Source organism: Platichthys flesus, chromosome 21 (assembly GCF_949316205.1).
Source record: "Platichthys flesus chromosome 21, fPlaFle2.1, whole genome shotgun sequence".
NCBI lineage: Eukaryota > Metazoa > Chordata > Actinopteri > Pleuronectiformes > Pleuronectidae > Platichthys > Platichthys flesus.
The window spans coordinates 10,528,840-10,553,938 of NC_084965.1; the positions used below are offsets into that span (position 1 = coordinate 10,528,840).

The window sequence follows — 25,099 nt, forward strand, 5'->3', positions numbered from 1 at the left end:
CAGTGTCCTTATGCTAATGAGAAAGGCGGGCCTAACCGCAGTCTCATGCAGGATTGGTCACAGGAGTGTAATGATCCAGCCCTACTACTTCTGCCTTTCAATGCTGGTGTCCAGTAGCTGTTTGCAGCGTTGAGCCAGTTCACACTTAAAATGAACTAGTTCAAGTTCAGAGGGTTAGTTAAGGTTATTTTTTATTGGGATGATTTAGGTGTCAGTAGTCCTGACTGTGAGCGTCACGTCTCGTGTTGTACTGAGCACAAGGAGCGAGCCGAGAGGAGGAGGAGGAAACAGAAACTCCAGCTCGGTACAAACCACCTGCCGCCTCTGCTCTGAACATGAAGCCGCTGATCTATGAGTAGATGTGACCAGAGAAGCTCTGTGTTTTCACTGTTTCCACTGTTCCACAGAGTCACTAACTGGCTGTTACACGGTGAAGAGCTCAATCTCAGTCACTGCCCGTGTCTCTGAGCGAGTGTGTGACGGAGCGCAGGGGCTGTGTGTGTGCGTAGCTCAGTTGACCAATCCTGCTCGAGACTGAGGTTAGGCCCGCCTTTCTCATTAGCATAAGGACACTGAAATGTGGAAATAAATAAATGTGGAAATAAATAAAAGTTGCAATAAAAGTGGAAATAAATAAATAAATGTGGAAATAAGTTTAAGACATTGATTTATTTAATTCTGCATTTATTTCCATATTTATTTATTTATTTCCACATTTATTCCAACTTTTATTTTTCGATTTCAGTGTCCTTATGCTAATGAGAAAGGCGGGCCTAACCTCAGTCTCGAGCAGGATTGGTCAACTGAGCTACGCACACACACAGCCCCTGCGCTCCGTCACACACTCGCTCAGAGACACGGGCAGTGACTGAGATTGAGCTCTTCACCGTGTAACAGCCAGTTAGTGACTCTGTGGAACAGTGGAAACAGTGAAAACACAGAGCTTCTCTGGTCACATCTACTCATAGATCAGCGGCTTCATGTTCAGAGCAGAGGCGGCAGGTGGTTTGTACCGAGCTGGAGTTTCTGTTTCCTCCTTCTCCTCATGGCTCGCTCATTGTGCTCAGTACAACACGAGACGTGTCGCTCACAGTCAGGACTACTGACACCTAAATCATCCCAATAAAAAATAACCTTAACTAACCCTCTGAACTTGAACTAGTTCATTTTAAGTGTGAACTGGCTCAACGCTGCAAACAGCTACTTGACACCAGCATTGAAAGGCAGAAGTAGTAGGGCTGGCTCATTACACTCCTGTGACCAATCCTGCATGAGACTGCGGTTAGGCCCGCCTTTCTCATTAGCATAAGGACACTGCAAATGCAAAGGAAATGTATCAGGGAAAAAATAAATGTTAAAATATATTTAAGACATTTCTTTTGACATTTCTTTTGGTATTAACATATTTATTTATTTATTTCTGTATTTATTTATTTATTTCCATTTTTATTTATTCATTTATTTATTTATTTCTGTATTTATTTATACATTTATTTATTTATTTATTTTTACTTATGTCATGTATGGTCCTCCATACCCTCGGCAGTAATTACTAAGACTAGTGGAGCATCACCACAGACATATACAAACATGAACGCACACACACACACACACACACACACTGAGATAGTCCCATATCGACTGGTAATTGCACACCACCCTCCATCATCTTGTCTCCCCTCAGAACTCAGTGCTATGGCTGAAGGAAAAGAAAAACAAGCCAAACACTTGTACAAAACAAAATTGAAAACTGAAACTCACTTTACATTTTCATCAGCTCCGTGTCGCTCTGTGCTTCCCACCAGATGCCTGTTTATTAGCCTCCATCTCCTCACCTCAGTCCTTCTCCGATCACATCTGTTCCCCACAAGCCACCGGGTTCTGTTCATCTTTTAATGCGTTTCTCCCTCCCTGCCATCAGGCACATCAGTGATCACTGATATCCAAATTTGTGGCTATACAGTAAATGAACAGGATCGTTCAACGATACAGATATTGGCACACTGGAGTAAAATTAGTAGACAAAACCTTTCCAAAGAAACACATAGAATACAGATACTATCAGTATTATATCTCTCTCTAACACACTCACACACAAAACCTATTCCATTACATGTTGCTGCTGTAATCCCTGATTGTGTGCTTAAACAGTTATGCCACAATAAAATAATATTTTTTATTATCAAAATTAAATATATCATGTATCAATGTATGCAGCTGCTAATGGAAGACACTGTAGAAATTAAAAATGACCGTTATGTCCTTTGTTTCCTTTTCCCATCTCTCTCTACCTCTCTGCCCTCTGTTTAGCTGAGCTTTGGAGGGATGCCATACAGTGGGAAGCCAGTGGGCGGCGGGAGGAAGAACTTTAAAGGCTGCATGGAGAGCATCAACTACAATGGAGACAACATCACAGACCTGGCCCGCCGAAAGAAGCTGGACACCTCCAGCTTTGTAAGGGAAATGTGCTGAATACTGAACATGCTCATTATTGTCACACCGGCTCTGCATCCGACCCGAGTGCGGGGGGAAATTATTCACCGCAGCCAAAATAGTTTAACAGATTCATAATGAATCGTATACAGCCGGCCCATCAGTGTGTTTGCCTCCTGTCTCCGTGCTCCCTCTTGACTCCAGGGCTTCTTTTCCTCGGCTGCCTACAAAGACTGAGCTCCACTGTTCCGTTTGAATCACAGCAGATTGAGGCTTGCTCGCTTCTCCCCATCAAACGCACGGCTGTGTAGATGCCGGCTGGATGTAACTTCTGCACATCCAGTATTTTCCCGTACATAGAATTTTTTACAAAGGAAATACGTTTGCCCTGTCCACACAAATCTACATATTTTTGAAAGACTAACTTTTAGTCCAAACCCTGAGTTTGGGCCTCTCATCCGCACTCAACCAGCATCTGAGATTTATCCAAAGTTTCGAAAACCCCAGTTTCCGTGTATCTCTGTATATATGTAAAATGGAAATTATGTTTTCAGTGGTGAGTTTAAATTTAAATTGTTTGAATCGTTGTTTTCTTTACCATAGTTTGAGCCCTTTATATTTAAATACTATATATTTACATCGGGAGTGGGTCCTCTCTTTGGAGGCCGCCATGTTATTAAATACCGGACAAACAAAACCCCTTTTGAGTTTTCACGACAACTCAAGGCTTCCACAGGTTCTCTTCCATGTTTGAAGGGGAAGGTGAGGTGAGGGAGTTTCCGCTGCACCAGATTGTTCCTCTCTGGTCTTTGATGGATTCTTGATGGAGAATTTATCGCCACCCCCATCACACCAATCTTTTTTAAAACCGAGGGGGAAAAATATCCGTTCAGATAAATACCAGGTGTGGCGCAGACAATGCATATGTCTCCCCGCATCTTATCGGCAGTGGAGCCACTATATCGACTTCGATCTCTGATGAACTGACTGAACAAATGGAGACACTAATCAAGTTCATTAATGGCTGCACCTCTAATTCCCTCTGATGACTCACACAGCCACTCGTTCCTAATCAGACCGGATCCCCTCTCAAATTTCAGGAACACACACACACACACACACACACGTGTGCAGGGGGAGGCAATCAGGAATCGTCTACAGTTGGAACGGCAGCTCGATATCCTGCGTTTCCTAATGATTTGATGAAGAGCACAGGCTGGGAGAAGCTCGATGACAATTAGTGCCTTACTTAGACAACTGTGTTTGTTTTCCCCTTGCGCACAAACCACACGCAGGTTATCGTGGATGTAGCCTCGGTCGATTAGCTTTATTCACGACTTCTTTATCTGAAGAGCAGTTTTCCTGGCTTCCTGTCATCCCTCTTTCTCTAAATCCCAACAGCGCAACCTGTCCTTCTCCTGTGTGGAGACCCACAGCTTCCCGGTCTTTTTCAACGCCACCAGCTTCCTGCAGCTGCCGGGCCGAGCCAATCACAACACGGTGTCTGTGGGTTTCCAGTTCCGCACGTGGAACCCCGACGGACTCCTCCTCTTCAGTAACCTGGACGACGGCACGCTGGAGATCTCCCTGGACGACGGCAAGATCGTGGTTCATATCAACGTGTCGAGGGCGACCACAAACAACCAGGTGGACTTATTAACAGGTGAGTGGTCAGCAAATACAATTACCTGGGGCTCGGGTAATCTACTACCCGCAAACGATAAGTAATTTAGAAAAAGTATGGATGTTCGATGAAACAATCTAGTAACACAGTGTATTGGTCACACATTTGTAATTTGCTAATATTTTGGCACAGTGAGTACATTGTCTGAAGTCAAACTGGTCTATAATCAACCATTATGGCTAAAAATGTTTATCACAACTGTTTAATACAAGTGTGATGAACTATTTGTATCTTGAGGCATTGACAGGCTGTTTCATTATTGGAGTTACTGTAACTGCTGCAGATTCAACACATACGTCATTACGGTCAAAATTCAACAACTAACAAATGAAACTTCACTTTGAACAAGTCAGCTTTCAATGGCCCTTTTCATTCAGTTTCTTTTCACCCTGTCGTCTCTTTCACGACCCTCCTCTTTCTTTCCTTTCCTGCCTCCTCTTCTGTCTCTCTCTCTCTCTCGTCCTCTTTATGTTTCTGCAGACACACTCATTTATTCTGTCCACTGCTGCTTTAATAGGCCATTATGCCCAGGGGTAGGGATTATTACAGAGTTACCCTCTAGGCTAATTGGGCTTGAGCCTACGATTACATCAGTATTACTAGAATACACAAACACGGACTCACATGCAGCCCCTCCTGTGATGCTGTTAGTGGCGGCGACATTATAAGGGACTTATTAGTATCTCTAAGAAAGAAAGCGACGCCTGCTCCGGGCTTCAATGACACAGTGTGAGCTCTCGATACTTGTAATGAAACGCTTAGGCCCTTTTAATGGCAAATAAAGTGCGGGGAGACGTGTGGAGGCACACTCGCTGAGGAAAGAGAGGTAAAGAGAGAGTGAAAGAGAGAGAGAGAGAGAGAGAGAGAGAGGATAGGAAGACTCTTACAAAGACCACATAGTCAATCTTCCGTCTCCCAGCGGGGAGGATTTGTTTATGAAGCTTTTTAGCTTTTTAGCTTTTAGCTAGTCAGTTTGTTGTCTGCTGGAAAGTTAAAACCATACACAGCTAATCCACTGATCTTTTCATATGCCAGCGTTGTTGTGCTACCGTATGCTTGCACTATATTGTCCATAATGTTGTTCCCGTCCTTGCAGCCAGTCAAACCTCATAGTCTCAGCTGCAGCTCAGTTATATTTCAACAGGAGGTGACACGAAGGAGGCCATACTATAAAAAAGGAACGTAAAAAGTGTGATAATATATGTATTTTGTGTTGATCAGGTCTGAATAGATCAGATTACGGACATAAATTACCAGAAAGTGAATTAGAGCTTAACTTTAGAAATATGCAAACAAGTTTAAACAATAAATTTGCCTTTACTATATCCAAACTGGGCCATGTGAACAATAATTATTCTGTGTGAACTCACTGGGGAACAAATCCCAATGAAGGGAGGCCTCGCCAGGAGGCACACTTTCTGCCAATAATTCATCAGTCTTTGATTTTCATTTTTGGTCTGGGCTCTTAGCCGCACCCTGAATAGTCTTAGAAACTGACAATAGAAAATGAAACGCATTAGTACATACAAAAAAATGTTCATCACATGGACGTGTTAACAAGTAACGGTGAACAAATGTCCCATCCACTTTCAAATAAATCGACATAACACTTTAAAACTGAAACTTTAATCGTACAACAATTAATTCGGACATTGTGTCCCTGATGCTGGACAATTGTCTGCTAATGCATTATCCAGTTGAATATATCAAGGCTCAACGAGAGGATTTTGGTTCTTGTCTCTGCTCTTTGGCTCTATTGGTTGCAGGATTCCTATGGCTTCCTGCTAAAAGCTCACTCAAAATGTGTGTGTCCACTGATGTGTGTTGTTGTTGTGTGCGACGGCAAGTACTTGTCCCGGGGCTGTCGACCTGTGACCTGCGTAAGACGTCCTGCTCCCTCTTCTGAGAAAACTTCTGTAATTTCATCGACCCAACCCCCCACTTCTAAAACAGAGAGACAGACTATGAAACTAAAGGGAAGATGAGGCCTTTGAGACACTACTGCAGATTATACTGTGTGTGTGTCTGTGTGTCTGTGTGTGTGTGTGTGTGTGTGTGTCATTGTGCGTTAATAGAGGGTACTCTATTGTGATTCCTGCAGGGACTCTGATCTAATTTTCACATCGTATTCCTTTTACTTATTCATTAACGCTCTTCCACTGCTCTCTCATTTCTTCTGCTTTTGTTTCTCAACACCTTTCTTTGAGCTGTACTGGAATGTGTAGATTTTAATGCGCTAAAATAAAAATGAAATCCGTTTTTCCACATGATCTACTATGAAATCATCCAATAAACCAAAGTTAATGGGAAAGAGACTCTTTATAAACCTGATACAGAAACCAGATGAGTGCTGCCATTTGTTTTGAAGTTGTGTGAAAACAATACTCACTCTGTGTCCAGTGCGTTAGCGGAGTCTGAGAAATTGAATCTATTTCAATGTTCTCATAGAACAAAGTGTGAAAATATGTTTTTGTATTTTCTCTGGGAAGATGAAGGATGCAGTGTTGTTAATTGTAATATTTAAATATATAATTGTAGCTGCGGGAAAAGATGAAACTATGATTTAGCCCTCGCACTTCCTCTCACGCTGACAGTGATATACAACGGGAAGGCGACGTAATGATGAATTCAGCTGACGAGTCACATAATGTTACTTTGGAATTGTTTGTTTGACAACAGGAAGCTCATTTGCCAATTGTATTCACTGTGCTGCTCTCACCCTTCACTCTAGCAGTTAAATACTCCAATGTATCATTTTTGCATTTTGTCTAATATATATCATATAATTTGCATATTAGCACAATAATATTGTTTCTCTACTGAATTTATTGATGTTTCTCTCTGTAAGGGCTTCTTGAAAGAGGCATTTATTATGCAAAAATAACATTTTCATCTGCTTCGCTCTCTTATTCTAAATAAGTGTTTGCACTTCTTTATTCTTTTTATCATTTTTTTCTGTAAATTGGCGTATTTGAAACCACCGGGGAAATCTGTCATTCCAACCAAATCCCTTTCAGTCAGAGGTGAGGCTCATAGCAAAAGGGCACAAAGCCACAGGCAGCATGAATGTAAGAAGCAGGAATATTTTGCCATGTTCAAAATGTATGCGTGTGTGTGTGCGTGTGTGTGCGTGCATGCACCCATCAACTCCGCTAGAAGTAATAACATCAGTTCCTTTGAGATGCAGAATTACTATAAGTCACACACACACACATGCACACTCACATGGTTACTAGCACACTGCAAATAGCAAGCGTAAGGCATTACAATAATGGAAAGGCCTGAGGCTCAGATTTTAGGGGAAAAACACACACTACAGCCACCCCCGATTATAATGTTATATTGTTTCATTCCCCTTGTGTGCTCAGTGTGTGTGTGTGTCTCTGCTCGTGCATGTGTTTGCGTGCGCGGGCGAGGCTTAATATGTCATATTCTCAGGCTTTGTGCGGCTCAAATATTGCCATTGGTGAAGACATGCAAAGCTCCACCGAGTATCCCAGAGGAGCGAATATTTAGGAGTGGTGGAGATGGAGAAGGATACATTTATGAATGCTGGAGGGCCCCATAAATTCATAGCAGACAAAATTCATTTATACTGTACATCCAAAATCGATACAGAATAGAAACCGGCGGAAAGTGAGAGGAGGGGAGAGGAGAGGAGGGGGTGGAGGTATACACAGAGAGGAGATGGGAGGAGACAGGAAACTCGGTAACAAAAGAGGAGCAGAGTGATAAGGTTACAGAAATAATATCCCCAACCTGAACTCCAGGGAGATGAAACAATAATAACAAATTTAAAAAATGGGAATTTCAGAACAGCCATGTTTTATTTTGCCACAAAATATCTTGTGACAGATACGACTTTTACCAAGGAGCAAAGGTGGAGGTCAGGTGACACATTGAGTATAAAGAGCGTCAGAGATGGTGTTAGGAAGGAGCCCTGGGGTGGAGGGAGGAGTCAACTACCCACAGGAATTCCACACAGGAGACTTCTTTTAGGCTTTCCATTCCAAAGCCTTAACCACTATTCATTTTGTGTGCGTTATAACCTGATCGCCGGTAATGGCTCTGAACAAAAGGAAAAAAAAAAACGATCCGGAGGACAACAGCTTCATCGGAGTTATTCGGTTGAACACCTGCATAAGATTGCAGTTATTCCAGTGTTACTCTAAAGCTCTGCACTGGGTTTGCCCGCGCTCTCCCTCTGCACATTAGCCGCCTCGTCTCTCTGACACTGAAGCTGAGTGTCGATGACAGTCGGCTCTTCCCTCTGTTCTATTTCCATGTTTCTCCACGCCTTCGACTCAACTGAGATGTCGGTGGTGATAGTGCCGGTCTGCCTGCCCCTTGTCTCCTTGTGCATCCTCTCAGACCCTTTACGCTTTACAAAATGTCCTCCGGCACCCTCTACCTGAGCCCATGCATGTCAAAATTTGACGGAACAGTGGAAGTAGCAGTGCGACTAATGGGAAACTCACTTAAGCAGGTCTCCAAAAGACTCAAATTGACTGGCAGTGCCTCAGCAGCTGCTTTTCAGTCAAACAAGTTCTCCAACCTCTGGATTTTAATCCGTTTACCTTCAAAATCGGACACTCTTACAGTGGTAATAACTGCTTTGTACTTGAGTTGGTTCACTTAGAACTAAACTGTGTTGCTGCACCTTAGAACTATGTCAGGTGTCCAAGTCATATTTGACGTTTCCATAGTAACTGGAGCAATGTGCACCAGATGTGAGCCAAGTAAGAGAAACTCTCACGGCTCTTGTGGAAACAGGAAACCGAGTATCACATCTTTATTCATTGTTTTTGTCACTTAACTCCATCCTGAATTCAACAGCTTGAGTTTATTGCCAATTCAAACTGAACTGACTGTTACACATTTGGAAAGCAAAATCCACTCCAACAGTATTTGTTCATGCAATGGTATCATGTGTTTTAAGATGATTAAAGGTGTCATATCATTACAAATTTACTTGTGGCACAACAATGCAAAACAAATGTGACTTATAAAGAAACATCCTTTCACTTTATGTTTCACAATTTTCAAGGTCAGTGTGAGACAAAGCTGTTAAATGCGTTTTTTGAATATATCAACTACTACAGCAGTAATTGGGTTAGTTGGATTAAGGTCACAGACGGTTTACAGCAACATATAATGAGCCAAATAATTTGTAAAATATAAATGTATGCTCTATCAGTGAAGGTTTGTTAAAGCATATTTATTCATTACAGTTTTCAGAATTTTGAGGGATTAGCACATTTCAATGCTTATTGTAAATCATTATAGCTGCACACGTTGATTCCTTCACGCCTGTTATTTCATCCCAAACCTTGGGAACAAAAATACCATTCATCCTTTCATAGCAGGAGGCAGTTAAGGACGGCAGGGTATTGGTTATTGATGGTAATGCACTTGTCTTAATCGTGGCAAACAACAGTCGGAGTCTTTCCTCTGTGAATATAAGTAACTTGTGCAGTTTGAGAGGATCAAGGAGGAAACAGCAGGTCACAGATTAGTATTAAATGTAATTACAGTGTTAAGATACTCATGTATCTGACATCTCTCTTCGCTAGCCGGCGCCGTTGGCAAGAAAAATGGTTTGTCGCCCTGGCACAATGAATCCCAGCCCCTGAAGCCTTCGCTTACAGGACGCATTTGGAGGATCCTTTGATCCTAGTTGCACCGCTGTGCCTCAGCAGGATGTGACCCTGAATTGAGACACAGCTTTTATGTTAAAGTCACAGAGGGCACAACAGGAAACCAGGAAGGTGCTCAAAGAGATCGCATCATCAAAAATCTGACATTTCTAACTGTCGATGTAATGTGTCAGCACTGAATGTATTAGCTACCTCAGAATTATGGACAATTGCTTGATTATTATGGTACAAATTTTTGGCCTTCCATTTCGGGGAGTGAATCAAAAGTAGTAGACTCCTTTGACAGCTACTGTAAAGATATGTGGGACAGTAAAGAAGCAGGGTGCTCAGTTCTGTCTATCTCTCATGCACTTACTGCTGCTAGTGTGATAAATGGTCAGGCAAGTAGTCAAGCAAGCAGAGAAAGTAAAATTTATAGAGACTGAAAATAGGGATTGAAAGAAAAAACTTTACCAACATAGGAGAGAATTTAACGGTTAGAAAGTTACAAATTGTTTTTATATTTCAACAATAACAAGTTGAAATGTGTATGTGTGTATCGTGTTTGTGTACTTGTGGTCTAAGTTTTCAGTTCCTCATCCACTTTGTTCTTGTGCTGTGGTTCAGTCCTGGAAACTTCCATCTCCTTCTCTGTGTCTTGTCACTTCTTTCTTCTCCACCTCCCTCACGCTGCTGCCTTCTTAGAAAGCAGGGATGCCACTTGTGTCGTTTGGACTTCAAGCATGTCAGACAATGTTGTTGTTGTTGTTTTTTACTTCAACTTGCTCTTTCAAGATTTAGTTTTAATTACCTATAATCAGCCTACCCCTTTGTTCTTCTTCTTCTTCTGGAGCTGCTGTTCAGTCGCAGTAATTGCTGTCAGCTTGTTTTGCAGTCCCTGTCATTCTGGAGCTCATCACTGAAATATCCTAAAGGCTGAGGATGAACCTTTTTGAACCAAAGCTGTCTGAAGCAGTGTCCCTCAGCATATTCATAAAAAAAAAAAAAAACACAAAAAAAACACTCTGGGTTTGTCATTGGTGTTGATATGACACCATGTCCAACTTGTCTTGTCTGTAAAAGCCTTTTTATTGAATTGTCCCGGCTGCTGGTGCCGAGCATGGTTGGTTTTATAACAGGAAGAGAGCTATTTTTAAAACACATAGACAGTTAGACGGCTTTTGTTTCAAATCCTTGAAATTGCCATTATTTTTGTTTTGGGCAATTTCTTGTTACATGTTTGATAGAGAAAGGTGCATGAATGTCTCTGTGAATGGATGAAAGGCCAACTTGTTCTGCGAGAGCTTTGAAGGGCCATCAAGGCTAAAAAATAGTGCTTCCTAAATACAGACCATTCATCATTCAGCTTGTCATTTATGGGGAACAGCGAACGGCTAAGGGTGCAAAACAAAATTCTGAGAATATATTGTCTTATTCAAATCCTATTCGAGATAAAATGAAATGTCAGATGATTTGACGGACGACTTAAAAACGATCTTTCATAATTGATCGTTGGATCCCTGCTACACCCGGAAAGTTTCGTTGATTGTCTCTCTCCCTCAGCAACTTAATCTCCGGGGGGGTGTTTTAGTTCAGCCTCGCTCTTCCCGAGTCCCTCCCTCTGTTCCCCCACCATGTCTCTCAGAGCTCTCGGCTCACCCCAGAACTCCCCCTCTACTCCTGCCTCTTGTCTGTAAAACCTTGGTCGGCGCCACTGCTCTCTCCTTGAGCCCACGTCCCAGACAGAGAGACGGACGGACAGAATAGCAACACCAGCAGCTACAGCCAACCTCGCCTCTCTGGATATCCCTTTATGAAATGAAGTAGATATATTTTTATTCTTGAACTGACATGTTGTCCCCGTGACCACAGGTGTTGTGAGCGAGCGCGCTCAAGGATGACTCTCTTTTATAATTTGCCTCGAGCAGAGTCGGTACAAGCAGCGTGGCCCTGACTGTATTGAGAGGATAGGCTGATGCCATGCCCACATAGTTTATATAAGAAAGAGTCTTCACAATTTTCGTGGTAGCTGAATAGAATATTACCTAAAAACATAATTTCTCAAACATCAATGCTTATCTTGTTTACGCCGGTGGTATTGTGTCATGTGTCTGCAGCTTGTCGTCGGCTTTAGACTCAAGATACAGAATGTGTATTTTCTACATGAACAAAGAAAAGACCTCCAAATAAAACTCACAGAATTAGTGCATCTGCTGACATAAATAAAAAATTGTACTCCATTAGATGATGGTATTTTTATTTCCACCAAGAAGGTTATGTTTTCATCTCATTTTCATCTGTTCCAGCAGGATTACACAAAAACTACTCACCGGCTTTTCATGAAATTTCAGGGGGGGGGGGGGGGGGGGGGGGTGCATGGCCCCAGGAAGACCATGTTTAATTTTTGGTGGAGCTCCAGATCAGAGGGTGGAACAATTACTTTTCACATTATTTAAGCTGCAAAAGAGACGTTTTTCATTCATTCTGTTTTTAGTTTTTTTTTTTAAAGCCTCAGGGGGAATGAACAAGAAAAAAGTTTGGAGCCTGAAACATTTTTCCCTTGCAGAGACGGGCAATTGTTGGTTAAGCATCTTCCTTAAATTCTAAAATGGTTCAATTAACTAATGTCATAATTAACAATGTGAAGTCATCTTCAATTTTCCAGTTGTTTAATTGAGTTATTTGTCATTTGGGATATTGTTTTTTCAAAAAATGATGAATGTTTTTCAAATATTCAAAATGAGGGCTTAACACGATGCAAATGATCCCATGTTGCAATTTCTTCATTTTCAGTTAAGTCCCAACAGAACTAGAGTGAAGTGACTGGTCCGCCTGTCACCTCTTGTTATCAGGCTCCTGCCTATGAATGACAATCTCCCAGGAAGCCGCCAAACAGCCATATCTCACCGAATCTAAACATGCCTCTTCCTCTCCTTCTTCCACTACTCGTTATCTGCACTCTTTTTTTATCTGTGGCAGACATATGGCATGTGCACGTTTTACGCATGTGTATCTGGGGTGTGTGCGTATAGAGAGCGACTGGCCCTGTTCATATTTTTGTGTGTGTGTGTGTGTGTGTGTTTCCTCGGGCACTTGTAACGATGCTATCACTGATAAGCTCATCATTCAAAGCCATTGCAGGTGATGTAAAACAGATGAGGGAACACAAGGTTGCAGGAGTATATTTTCCATTACCTTCGAGGGGTTATGGAGAGGGACGGGCTGGGGTGGAGAGCTTGATAGTGATTACACCAAACCAGTATGTAGTCAGAAATGTGATTGTCAGTGAAGGAGCACATCAAGGTCGCTTTCCTTCCAGAAGTCTCCTCTTTGATGTCGTCGAGGCAGAACAGACGCAGCCTCTTATTTTCTCCCGTTATTACTTCTCGGTTCTCAAGTGCAATTACAGTGAAATGTTAAACTGTCTTTTTATTTCAGTCTGACAGCGCTGATGGAAAATGTTAGGCTTAATGGCCTTCCTGTTTGCAGTGTGTGTGTTTGTATGTGTGTGTATGTGTGTGTTTGCATGTCCGTGCGTGCGTGCATATTTAACCAGCATAGTCCTGAACGAGGCCACAGCGATTACACCCCTTAGCAGGTGGCCATCTTGGCTCTTGGTTTCTTTGGTCACTGCTCTGATAACGCACGTACACACACACACACACACATAGGCACCCTGCTGATAGAGATTAATTAGTGTAGACTCCCTGCTAACATGAAAGCCAGCATCTTCTAGTGCATTCTGGGAGGAAATAAACAATGTCAAATAGTGCCTTGTAGGCGGCCTAGATGGAATCTGCCACACACACGAAGCAAAGGTAACCTTTTTCTCTCACACACATTGTTCGACTGTATTGACACACACAGCGAGCCAAGGTACGCACAGTATGGATTGACTTATATACACATATTTGCAATGTGCCAAGACTGATTCACACGTGGCCGTGCCTTGAACTTTGCTACAGTGTCCCGACTGTTGATGTATTATACTCAGTGAAGCACTCAGCTGAGCCGAAATTGAAAAAAGACGGTCACCGCGGCTGATGGCCACAAGAGGAGAGATGTATAGAGATGGAATGCGAGAGGGACAAGTGAAATGCAGAAATGCCTGAAAGGAAAGGCAGAGAAGGGGATGCAAGAAAGAATCTGGGACGGAGAGAAAGGCTTGGATGAATAGAGATCGGTGTCAGTGAGAGGTGATGTATAGAGGCGAGGGTGATGAGAGTGAGCCGGCTCCTCTCGCGGCTCCACCAGTAATGTCCCTTTCCAATACATCACTCATATTTAATGGAGCACAGCGACGAGGGAAGAGAAAGAGAAGGAGAACACAAAAGTTGCACGAACACACCCGCGCCGAGCTCACGCATGCCACATTGACGTGTGCACATATCAGACTTTTGTACAGCAGGCGCAGATAGAGAACACACGCATGCACTCCGGCACTCTGCGTACTGTGGAGAGCGTTCTCTGAGAGTTAATGGAGTCGGGGCACGGGGGCCTTGAGCCTGGAAGATGCACTCGGCTAAAACAGGGAGGGAGAGGAAACGATGGAGTGAGAGACGTGGGGAGAACATTTGAGGTGCACGGCATCATTATGAGGGTATGCAAAACGTGTGAATGTAAAAGTGGTGGAGGCGGGCGGATGATCCTGGGTTAATGTCTGAAGCCGCGTTCGCTGAGATGGATGCATAAGAGAGACGGAGAAAATCAATCTCTGTAGAGAAAAAGATCCATTCTGTGTGTATAACAAAACAGAGGCTGAACCATGTGACGTACACATCACAGACAGAAATGTTGTTCCCTAGTTTGACCACCCATGACCTCCCAGTATGAGTCCTCCTGTTGTCTTTACTGTAAATCAGGTTCTTGAGGTGTGGTCTTCTTCCGTAATAATACTGCTGCTTCCAGACATGAACTAAACTCTGGACATTCTCTCGAAATTCTCCAAAGGGAGAGAAAGAAATAGAAAAAAGTCAGTTGCTCCGTTTCATCCGTGTGAAGTCCATAAAGAAATGAAAGAATGTGATGTTATCATTTAAAAGTCTCTTTTGAGATTCTGTCACACAAAATCAGGAGTCAAGTAAAACCTTTGGGAGCAGTGTATTTTGAAGTTAGATTTTGCTCCAGTGTGTGTGTTTTTTCTGAAGGCATATTCCTCTCTGTGACCTCCAGGTTCCGGCTTCAACGATGGACAGTGGCACGCGATCCGTCTGGTGGCCAAGGAGAACTTCGCCATGTTGATGATAGATGGCGACGAGGCGTCCGCTGTGCGCTCCACCTCACCTCTCTCCATCAACACCGGGGGAACCTATCACTTGGGAGGTAAGGGTCGCCCCAACACCCCCACCACACATAGAACAATGACACTCCTGTGCAGTGCGGGTCCATCGCATGTTGTCGTGTTCTCACTACGTTGTAGAAGTAGGGACATTGTGAAAAATGGAGGGTGATGGTTTCGGTCATCCTGGACTGATTTGACGTTTTGATGAAATCCAAGAAATGTGTTATGAAGCATTTTATTAATTTAGTAGTAACAAATACAGTGAAACTGGGCTGAGTGCAACTTTTGATTTTGAGCTGTGTGTGTGTGTGTGTGTGTGTGTGTGTGTGTGTGTGTGTGTGTGCGTGTGCGTGGGTGTGTGTGTGTGTGCGTGTGTGTGTAATATTCTTGGCTTAATTTATCATGTATCTCACTATAAACCTGTATCCCAGTGGCCAGATTTTAGTAAGTTGCTCGTCTTGCAAGAGTACAGACACAACCATTGTCTACCAGATATGCACACACACACACAAAGAGGGAAACCCACACACACACACACACACGTGTCCTCCTGCTGCAGCAACAATCTATCTGAATTTGGAAGATGCCGCAGGTTAATGAGGCCAGACACCGCTGTCCGTCTGTTGGAAGATGGTTCGTAGCGTAATGTGCATGTCAGACTTTTGTGTGTGTGTGTGTGTGTGTGTGTGTGTGAGTTGGTTGTGTACCTTTTTAAAATTCCAGTAACTGAGAGAGATAGTCCAGGCTCTGATATCTCCATCAGGCCCCTGTCCCTCTCACTCTCTCGATCTGAGCACAATCTCCTCCATCAAGCTAATCCATTTCCCCAGGCCAGTCAATAAGGATCAGAGCACCTCCCACACACACACAAACACACACACACTCACACACCTGCACACACACCTCCAAATTGTTTTATTCTGTTGTCCATCTTAATTTACTCCCCTCTGCTGTTCAATGAATCCTCGAAGTCCATTATGCCTCTGTACTTTTTATTAATGAAACCAAAGTTTGCGAAGCTTTTCTGTGCTACTGGATTTGCAATCATTGAGTAATTAAAACCTGTTGCATTGTTTGAACCAGTTTAATCTGGAAGCAGACTTCACCAGTGACACTTCATCTTTTATCATCTCTTACCTCCCTTTCACTCCGAATCTCTCTTGTCGTCTTCTCTATCTTTCCTCTTTCAGGTTTCTTTCTCCCCTCTTTGTCCTTTACACCCTCTCGTCTCCGTTTTGATCCAATTGGTGATTTATTGGTTTTGGTAAACTGAGCTGGGAATCAATAGCAGCTGACAGGGGGGGATCTCTATAATGTTGTAATGTCTGTCACCCTTGAAGTTAGCAAAGGAGCTAACTTTTAGAAAAGGGAGTTTGTTAGACTCTCCATTTGAGTGACTTGAAACAAAAGTTAGTTTTTTTCAAATATCTGTATTAGCGTGAACAGGCTCTGAGAATCTAGAAATATGAGGTGAACCAATCATTTTCATTTTGACCCGAGCAATGGAAAGAGAATATAAAAAGTATTTTGATTTATTTACAGACAAATAGCCTAAAGTGCACATACACACTGCAGATAGGTCACAGGTATACTGCTTAGTTCAGCCACACAGCAACTCTTGTTATGCACACAACTTACACAGCAAACAATCCCTTAAAGGAGTTGCACTATTTGTGTAATATGAATTGACAACAGGACACACAAATGAAAATCACAGTACCTATATATCATCATAGGGAATACAGGTCTTAGAGCAAAAACAATTCACATACATCTATTTGTCCGCTAAGAAACAAATCTTTCACTTGGTGGCTTCCACACTCGTACACCCCCCCCTCACACATACATGAGTCTCCACAATGCAGAAATGTTCACTGCAGGGTTTATTCCCACCCGCTAACAGTGGAAGTGTTGCGGCTGAATTGGCTGAGACTGTGACTGGGGTTTAACTCGTTAATTTTACATGACACCATGAAAGCCGAGGAGCAGGGAGCCTGCACGGTGGTAAACAGCAGTTTGAAGACTGCAGGGGATGCAAATCTGCTGATTATTACATATGTCACGGAGTATAAAGTGATATTTAGGCGACTGCTTCACAGGCTTTGGGTAGAAGTTGTGGGGAGACGTTTTTTTGGTCTCATTTTTCAAACGTTTTGTTCTCGGTTCAGAAGTGAAATGAAAGGAACTGTGATGTATGTGCAGGTTGGTCTTACTCGTGTGTTTGTGTGTGTGTGTGTGTGTGTGTGCCTCTGTATGTGTGTTGTTTAGTGTGAGTGAGCATGTCTGTGAATTTGTATGATTTTTTTTACCTAACGACCTGAACCCCCCCCCCCCCACACACACACACACACACACACACACAAACACAGATTTGTGCTTGTCAGACTTCAACCTAATAAAATTCTCATATTATCACTTACCTTAACCAGGACCTCAGAGATGATATTTTCCCTCATTAAGGCCATGATACACACACACACACACACACACACACAGACAAAGAATCTATTGATAACACTCCACCCCATCACATTCTGAGGCTAATTTCCATCTGAGCCACGGGCTAACTGAATTACACTGCGGGCTGCACAAAGGATAGCTTGCTCTTTGCTTTGCCCTCGGCTTCTCTCTCCGATCGCGCCGCTTGATGAGTCAGGGAGGCCAAGCACATTAAGCCGTCCTAAAGCTCTCTAACTGTATTCCATCTGCACTTTCTGTGCCACCGAGTCTCTCCTGTCAGCGCGCCACAATTAGCGGAGAGCCCCTCAGTACCGCGAACGAGCCGCGTTCTTTTGTCCACGGGCCGAGGCTTCAGATAATTGCCGGTAGGTCTGAGTAGGCTCAGCCACCCAGGTCACCATCTGCCTCGCGTGTGCGTTGGCAGCCGCGCTCGACCGGTGACCACACAGACCTGCTGAGCGGAGCGAACGCTGCCGAGCCTCCACCGGGTAATCACATCCAATTGTTTGCTGCGGCTCTACATGCACCCCGTTTGACAGAAGAGTAAGAATACGCCCGCTGTCATTTTGTTCTCCTCTTCTCTTCATTTTTCCGGATCTGCATGTTGTGTTCGCTCTGCATGAAACATGAATCCAGGAACTAGGACCTGCTGTCTCATTGTATATCCTTTATTTTTCCACAGTGGCGTGCTGTTTTTCTTAAGCACGGCCCATTGCCACATTAAGGGGAATTCGATCTAATTAGTACCACAGCTCCTGCCGCACATATGCAGTGATCCGAACAGTGTCTGTATGTTGTATGATATGACCGGAGGGAGAGGGGTTCGGTGCACATGTGTGTGATGGGACATTTTTCCCATTACAACATCCAAACAAACATTTTGCACAAAACACGCAAAGGTCGTTGACACAGCAGCGATACTCGTGATAATTATTGCTCTGTGTTTAATCAAACAGAAAGCGAGCAAGTGTGCAGGCGGGCCACGCAGCAGCGGCCCTACCTTTTCAAAGTGGAGAGAATATCATCACCCCCCCCCCCCCCCCAGACTATCAATTCTGTCTCCATTAAATGTGAAACATGGAAAACACAATCAGCCAGAGATCTGTGATGTTGTTTCACTGCCCGGCTTCGAAAAATATAAATATAGAGAAGCCGGCTACTGTTTGTTTGTCCGACAAACTGTGAAGATCATGTCCGAGCTGAGACAAAAAGGGAAACAGAATTTAATCCATGGGATCCCCCTCTTTGCAGCAGTTGATCTCTTAGATTTCATTAAGTACATTAACGCATAAATATTCCTTTTTAATTAAGGAAACCAGATTTTTTTAAACATAACAGAGCTACTTAATGCTTTTAGACAGCATTAATATTAATACCGTTGATGTGTAATATTAACACAGCCAGGCTGAAAAATGCTAATGAGTGTTTTAATCAACGTAATAAATCACCTCATTTGCATAAGTGGCTATGTTTAATGTATTGTGATGGCTGTGATGGGACGTAATGCAGCTCAAGTACCATTCACACGGAGTTGGAGGTTGTGCAAATGTTGCAGCTAATACATTTTTCTCTTCTTCCATCTTCCTATCAAGTTCATGGCGTTGTAATGTGCAGATTTTATTGGGGTCGGTTGTCGTTCTCATTTCAACTGAGACGGTACTGAAGCCGGTACCTGCAATTCAGTCTCAGTTACCATTGACACCTTTTTCACTCTTTCTTTAGATATAACACTTTTCCTTCATGTTCTTGTTGCAGTGCGTACTTACTTCTAATATTACCTTGCACTTCACTTCCGATTGGTTCCATGCTAAGATTTCATAGGTCATCAAAAGTCCTGAATGCAACTTTTGCATGTTGTTGAGGAGTATTGGACCATTGGCCATGGACGACTCCTCGTCAGCGACACTATATTACTATCCCATTGAAAATGATCCACAGTATGATACAGCTGCCACTTTGCACATTTGGAATCTGCACAGCAGCAATCAGGTGATGTAGCCACGGTAGCACGCTCCCACCAGCGCAGTACATGGGTTCAACCAATCGTGAGTCAGTCTCAGCTCTCAAATGCGAATATTTATAATGTTTCACCCTGTTTCATGTTCATCAAATATATGATTAAAACTAAATATTCCCGTTTGAACATACATCAGCGTGATCCTAACAACCGAAAATAGCAGAGACAGCTTTTAGAGAGAAATGTATTTGATGGCTTCTTTTTAGTTTGGTCAACATCCCATCAGTTAACATGGGAGGATTACAACCCTTATGGAAGCCAGCCACCAGGTGGCGACAGAGACATGTTAGCGTCCATCTTCTAAAAGCTAACATGACAGTGGAAAAAAGCTCAGATATATCCAACAACAACATTTTTCTACCTAGGAAATGATTTTGTTGAACATGGGGATGAAGTTGTCCATGTGTTGCTCTATGTGGCTTCGTCCATGGAGGGTTCGATTCCTTTAACCTTTGGCTGCAGGCGTGCAGGCGTTTGACCACAGCTGCTGTGTCTCCGCAGGTCCTACGTGTCTCCCTGACATATTGCAGCGAGCGTTGTCTGCTTCAACTGAAACAAGACTCGTGAGTGCTTGCAGCTCGCCCTCGCCCAGCCTCATTATGTTGTCACGCTGGTCTCTTCTTCTTCAGCTTTATGGTGCATTACTGCCACCCACTCTCTGTGTCTGTATGCTCTGTTTCTCTCACCCAGATGTGCTCTCAGGTGCTGGAATCTTTCACCGTTTCATTGAACATGAATAATCATACTCCGAGCTCGGCACCCAACCTCAGTTGTCGTGTTAATAATTTTATAACTCCCAAATTCTAGTGTTTTAAAAATGAAAAATAAGAGCCAGACAGGTGTTTGGTGAAAAGATAGTGTGATTTCACTGAGACACGCATTGCTCTTGTTTTTTCCTACTCTCCAGGGACTCGTTCCTTATTCCCTGTTTTCGTTGATTCACTGCTTCTGAAGTGACAAAAAGAAAAAAGGCGAGAGAGTAGCTTTAGATGTAGCTGCCCTATCCTTTCTGATTCAGTGGCATTGGAAATTCACGTGGCTCTGCCTAAACCCAAGGTTGCAGAGTTACAGGATATAACACGTCCGATGTCCGAGGAGAGAAAATAATTCAGCCATCAACCCTGCCCTCTTCCTCTTTTTCTTTATCCTCCCCCTCTGTTTTCTTTTCGTCACTTCTCTCCAATTTCTCTCTCATGCTCCGTCCTCTTTTCTTGCCCTCATCCTCTCCTCTCATCCCCCTTATCCTCTTTAACCGAGTCAACCCCTTCCTCCCCCCCCCCCCCCCCCCCCTCTCCCTCATCTCCTCTCGTCTCCAGCCCTCCGTCCTCCTCTCGTCTGCTTTTAGAAGCAGTCTCCCGAACCCAAAGCCTATTTTACGGGGAGTAGTTTCTCAGTCCTGATGCGGCGCTTTGAGAAATTAGTAAGTGAGTGACACGAGACATCCACAAATTGAATTTCTCAAGAGGGAAGACAGATGGACACTCACACAGACACACAAGTGCAGGGCCGTAAAAGTCCTGCCCTTTTTTCTCTGACAAAATTTGATGACCTAATGTGGGAGTAATCAATTATGGAGTCTTCCGCCCTGAAGCATGCTAGTGTTTGATAATTGTGGGGGAAATGACCATGCGGCTTTTTTTTTTGCAATCTCCACTTCCTTTGCAATTTATGTCTCTTCTGAGTTGTTCCAGTGTCACAGCATTTCCTAGCTTATTGCGTCTTTTTTTCATTCTTTCCGAAATGTCATGTTTTCTCTCCCATTCATTTAATGAGCGTACATAAATTGATATTTGAAATTCTCAGTTTGACCGAGGGTGGGCCTGAGCTACACACACACAGACACACACAAACACACACAGACACACACACACACACCACAGAGATGTGTGCCCTTCAGCTTCATTCACACAAAATCCAGCAATGCGGTACCTTCCTGCAGGGTAATACAACACAAAGGTGTGGGTGTGTTTATTTGTGTTTATGAATGAATCCGTGAAACAATCTGATAATAACTTTTTATTTCTCAGATTCACTGTTTGGTCCTCGCTCACTCGTTTCAATGAGCAGTGGGAGGAGGGGACATCTGGCAAATCCTGTTTAGAGAGCGCTGCCTCAACTACCATTTATTTGATCTGCTCACTGCATAATCTGCATTTTTTTCACTTGGCTGGAATGTTACAAAATCTAGCGCTTGTAGTTTTAGTTTATACTCACAAAATATGAGTGAAATGTCAACAATTCACACGCTTCACCCATGAGACTCCTAACGCCCACATCTAACCTAGAACAGCCTGTTCTATCTGTACATGTGCACGGGTGCCTGTGTGTGTACATGCGTGATGTACCCTGCACACTCATCTGCCATTGGTGTTACATATCATCCTTGACATGTGTGGAGTGATGTCTGATATGCAAACATGTTATGTTCCCTTTGAATGTGCTCCAGAAGATGCTGCTGCTCTATCTACCAGGTCTATTTCAGGTTCATACTACAACATTCAAAAAAAAATTCTCCTTCTTTGCCTTTTCTGCTGCACCTTCTTTCAACTTCTGTCTCCCACCCGGAGCCGAGCCATGCCAAGTCCATCCAGAGAGAATGTTCGCGGTTGTCCTTTTTACATTCCAGCGCCCACGTTGTTCAAATTGCAAATGCACTTGGACTCATCTGAGCCCCCATGGGCGTGTTGGTCTTGGAATATTGGCACATTGCTGTCTCAAGGCAACAGAAAGTGATGGCGTGATTGACCAACAAATTACTTTTTATTAAATTTGACTGCGTATTATTGAGATAGTCATTTACACGTACATGAACAGATGCACAATGAGTTTACATTATTTTTGTTCCACACACAGATGTCTTGTTTGCTCTGCAGGGAAGTTGTTTTTTTTACTACCTGGTAAATCTGCCCCTTGTTAGAGCAAACTGCCAGAGAGCACCAGGCTTTAGGTGAGAGGGAGATGGAACCTTTAATAGATTATTGCACGTTATACAGAAAAATCAAACTCTCATATGATTTATGTCGAGACTGAGTGCCAATCGTTTACTTCTTCAGATTGAGGACAGAACCTGGTTAATACAGCCATCATCTTTGTGTCAGTGGAATTGGCTGGGAAGTTAGTGGATGGTGACTTATAGGTTGGAGGAGGTCCTCAACTAAGCAGATCGCTTTTTTGACATCAACAGAGAAGAGAGATCTGATTTTGGGGGGGGGTCTTCTCTCAAAACCTGAGGGTCTGCAGAATCACTGGGAACATTTTTGTTGAACAGACATGAAAGAGTGATTTTTGCATCTGTCCCCTTTCAGGGAAATAGCTCAAGGGGAAATGGCAGCAGGTGGTTAAGTAGATGAGCACAACTTTTTCAGATTTTTGTAAAAAAAATCTGCATATTGTATTTTGGCAGCATCTTTAGTCACTTCTGAAAATGCTTCCCTGGACATTTTTTTTTATTTTTTTGTTAGCTCAGAGCATATTGGATTATTTCCAACCTTTTGGACGCAGATAAGTCCCCACTAAATGTGTTGGGCTGTGGAAACAAGTGTTCCGCAGCCTGAGAACCAGCCGTGCCTGTCTGATGTGTTCAGGTATGAGAGAGCTGGTGCTGGTCCACCAGTGTGTATTGTAAGAGAAACTCTTTGGGCACAACAGGGGGACTGTGATAGAGTGCCAGCAAGACTACAAGCGATTATTGCTGGCATTCCAAAATCCTTAGGGGTCTTACAAGAGAGCGTTTTTTGTTTATAATACAAATTAAAACCACAGAGCGACACTTTATTCAGGGGGACATTCAATTTGTTAATTTTTTTTTACAGATACATTGATTCCAGCTCTGGCTGTGCCATTGCTTGAGGATGCACAGATGTATGGTCACATCTGCCCCTTGTTTTGTCAAGTGTTTGTCTCTGTTGGATTCCAGGTCATTATCTAGTTGTGTATCTTCCCCTGTTTGCCACTAAAGATTCATTACAGCTTTCTAGATATTACAATACATGCATTTTTGAGATGCATAGGGAGAGAAAAGGAATGCCTTCTGGTTTGTTGACAGGAAAATACAAAATAGTAACTGCATATAACATTGGTCAATAACTTTTCTTCTGTGTGACAATAAGAGGAAATTTGAATCTTGACTGCTGTGTGGATTAATTATGTTCCTCTCATTTAGCCGATTGATATGAATGTAATATCTAGATTACTACAATGCAGTTTCCAAATGAACATTGCAGTATTATGTGTTTACTAAAATGTACCTTAAATGCTAAAACGTCTGTTTTTGGAATGATATGTGTAACTTCAGTTCTGGCTGAAGCGCTTCTCCCTGGGAATTAAAAAACTACCTTTAGACCACAGTGCTCGGAGTTTTTCTGACAGCCGGTGCAAACGGCCGGTGCACAGACAGCCGGGGCTAACCAGTTTATGAGGAGCGTGGTGGTCTCCAGCCACATGGCACAGGAGGCTGTCTCGGCCAATGTTTCAAACGGTGTATATATGTGTGTGTGTGTGTGTGTGTTTGTGAGAGGGAAAAGACAGCAAAAGGGTCAGGAGAGGATGCTGGACGTCTCTGAATAGACTATGTGGTGGTTTAGGGGCTTGGTTTAAGGGTAGATTTGAAAATAAGTGCGGCTTTCCAGACTTCACGAGCGGTGGCTGATGGCAGACCATCCCAAGCTTTTGGATCAACACAGGTATCGGCCCTGCAGCGTCCAAAAAGGTTTTAAATACTGCGTTGCAATATGAGCCTGGGGTAGATATTAATTAGGTAATATTTTCACATTTAAGCCAGGATGTATTTGATCATGCTGTCATGATCCAAACTGTCAGGAACGCTGTGTGTCTCCTTTGCATTCATAAGCAATCCAGAGGACACAAAGTGCTGCCAACCAGCTGTAGTCGCCTCTGTTCTCCGTCTTCTGCTGCCTCCCCTCTCACTCTTTCCCTCTCCCTCCTTCCTCTCTGTCTGTCGGTCTCTCACTCCACCGGAAAGACAGCGGACAGGTGTGGCAGGAGACGAGACAGATGGCGGGGATGACGGGAGAAAAACTTTTGGAGTGGAAAGGGAAATCAGACGATGTATCCAGCGCCGAGCACACACGCGGCCGCACACACATTTTTACTTTCCCGCCGCTCTGCTTGCTGCGTCAGCCAGCCACATAAACCATCATGTTGGTGTACACAAACACACAGGCCCCGCACAAACAAACACACAGAGCGCATATGCCCTCTGTAATAAGCCTCTGATGCCCTGGCCTCGAGGCTGATAGGCACGGTAGAGAGTGTGACAGCTTATAACATCACGATGATGAAGATGCCATTGAGCGGCAGTGTTTTATGAGTGACCTGTGTGTTGTGAAAAAGATTGAATCCCGGGGTCTCGTCTCCCACATCCCACAGTGCACGCACACTGCAATAGAAACCTGCAGGTGTGCTCGTGCTATATACATCACACTTATACACAGGTGCATAAATTCAGATTTGCACATAGAATAAATACACACCTCCTCTAAATCAATAGACATTCGTGCAAAATAATTATTACACACTCTCACTATTGCCATATGCTCACACGTTTGCCCTAGCCTTGTCCCTGTTCC

The 25,099-nt window shown here is 43.3% G+C and overlaps 1 protein-coding gene across 1 annotated transcript in view; it reads left to right on the forward strand.

Annotated features, from left to right (window-relative positions):
* Positions 1–25,099, forward strand: part of cntnap2a (contactin associated protein 2a) — a 305,794-nt gene that overhangs the window by 171,680 nt on the left and 109,015 nt on the right. The window contains exons 8-10 of the mRNA XM_062379226.1: positions 2,311–2,454; positions 3,835–4,096; positions 14,926–15,075. Coding sequence (XP_062235210.1) covers positions 2,311–2,454; positions 3,835–4,096; positions 14,926–15,075 — 556 coding nt within the window. The remainder of the gene's footprint in view (positions 1–2,310; positions 2,455–3,834; positions 4,097–14,925; positions 15,076–25,099) is intronic.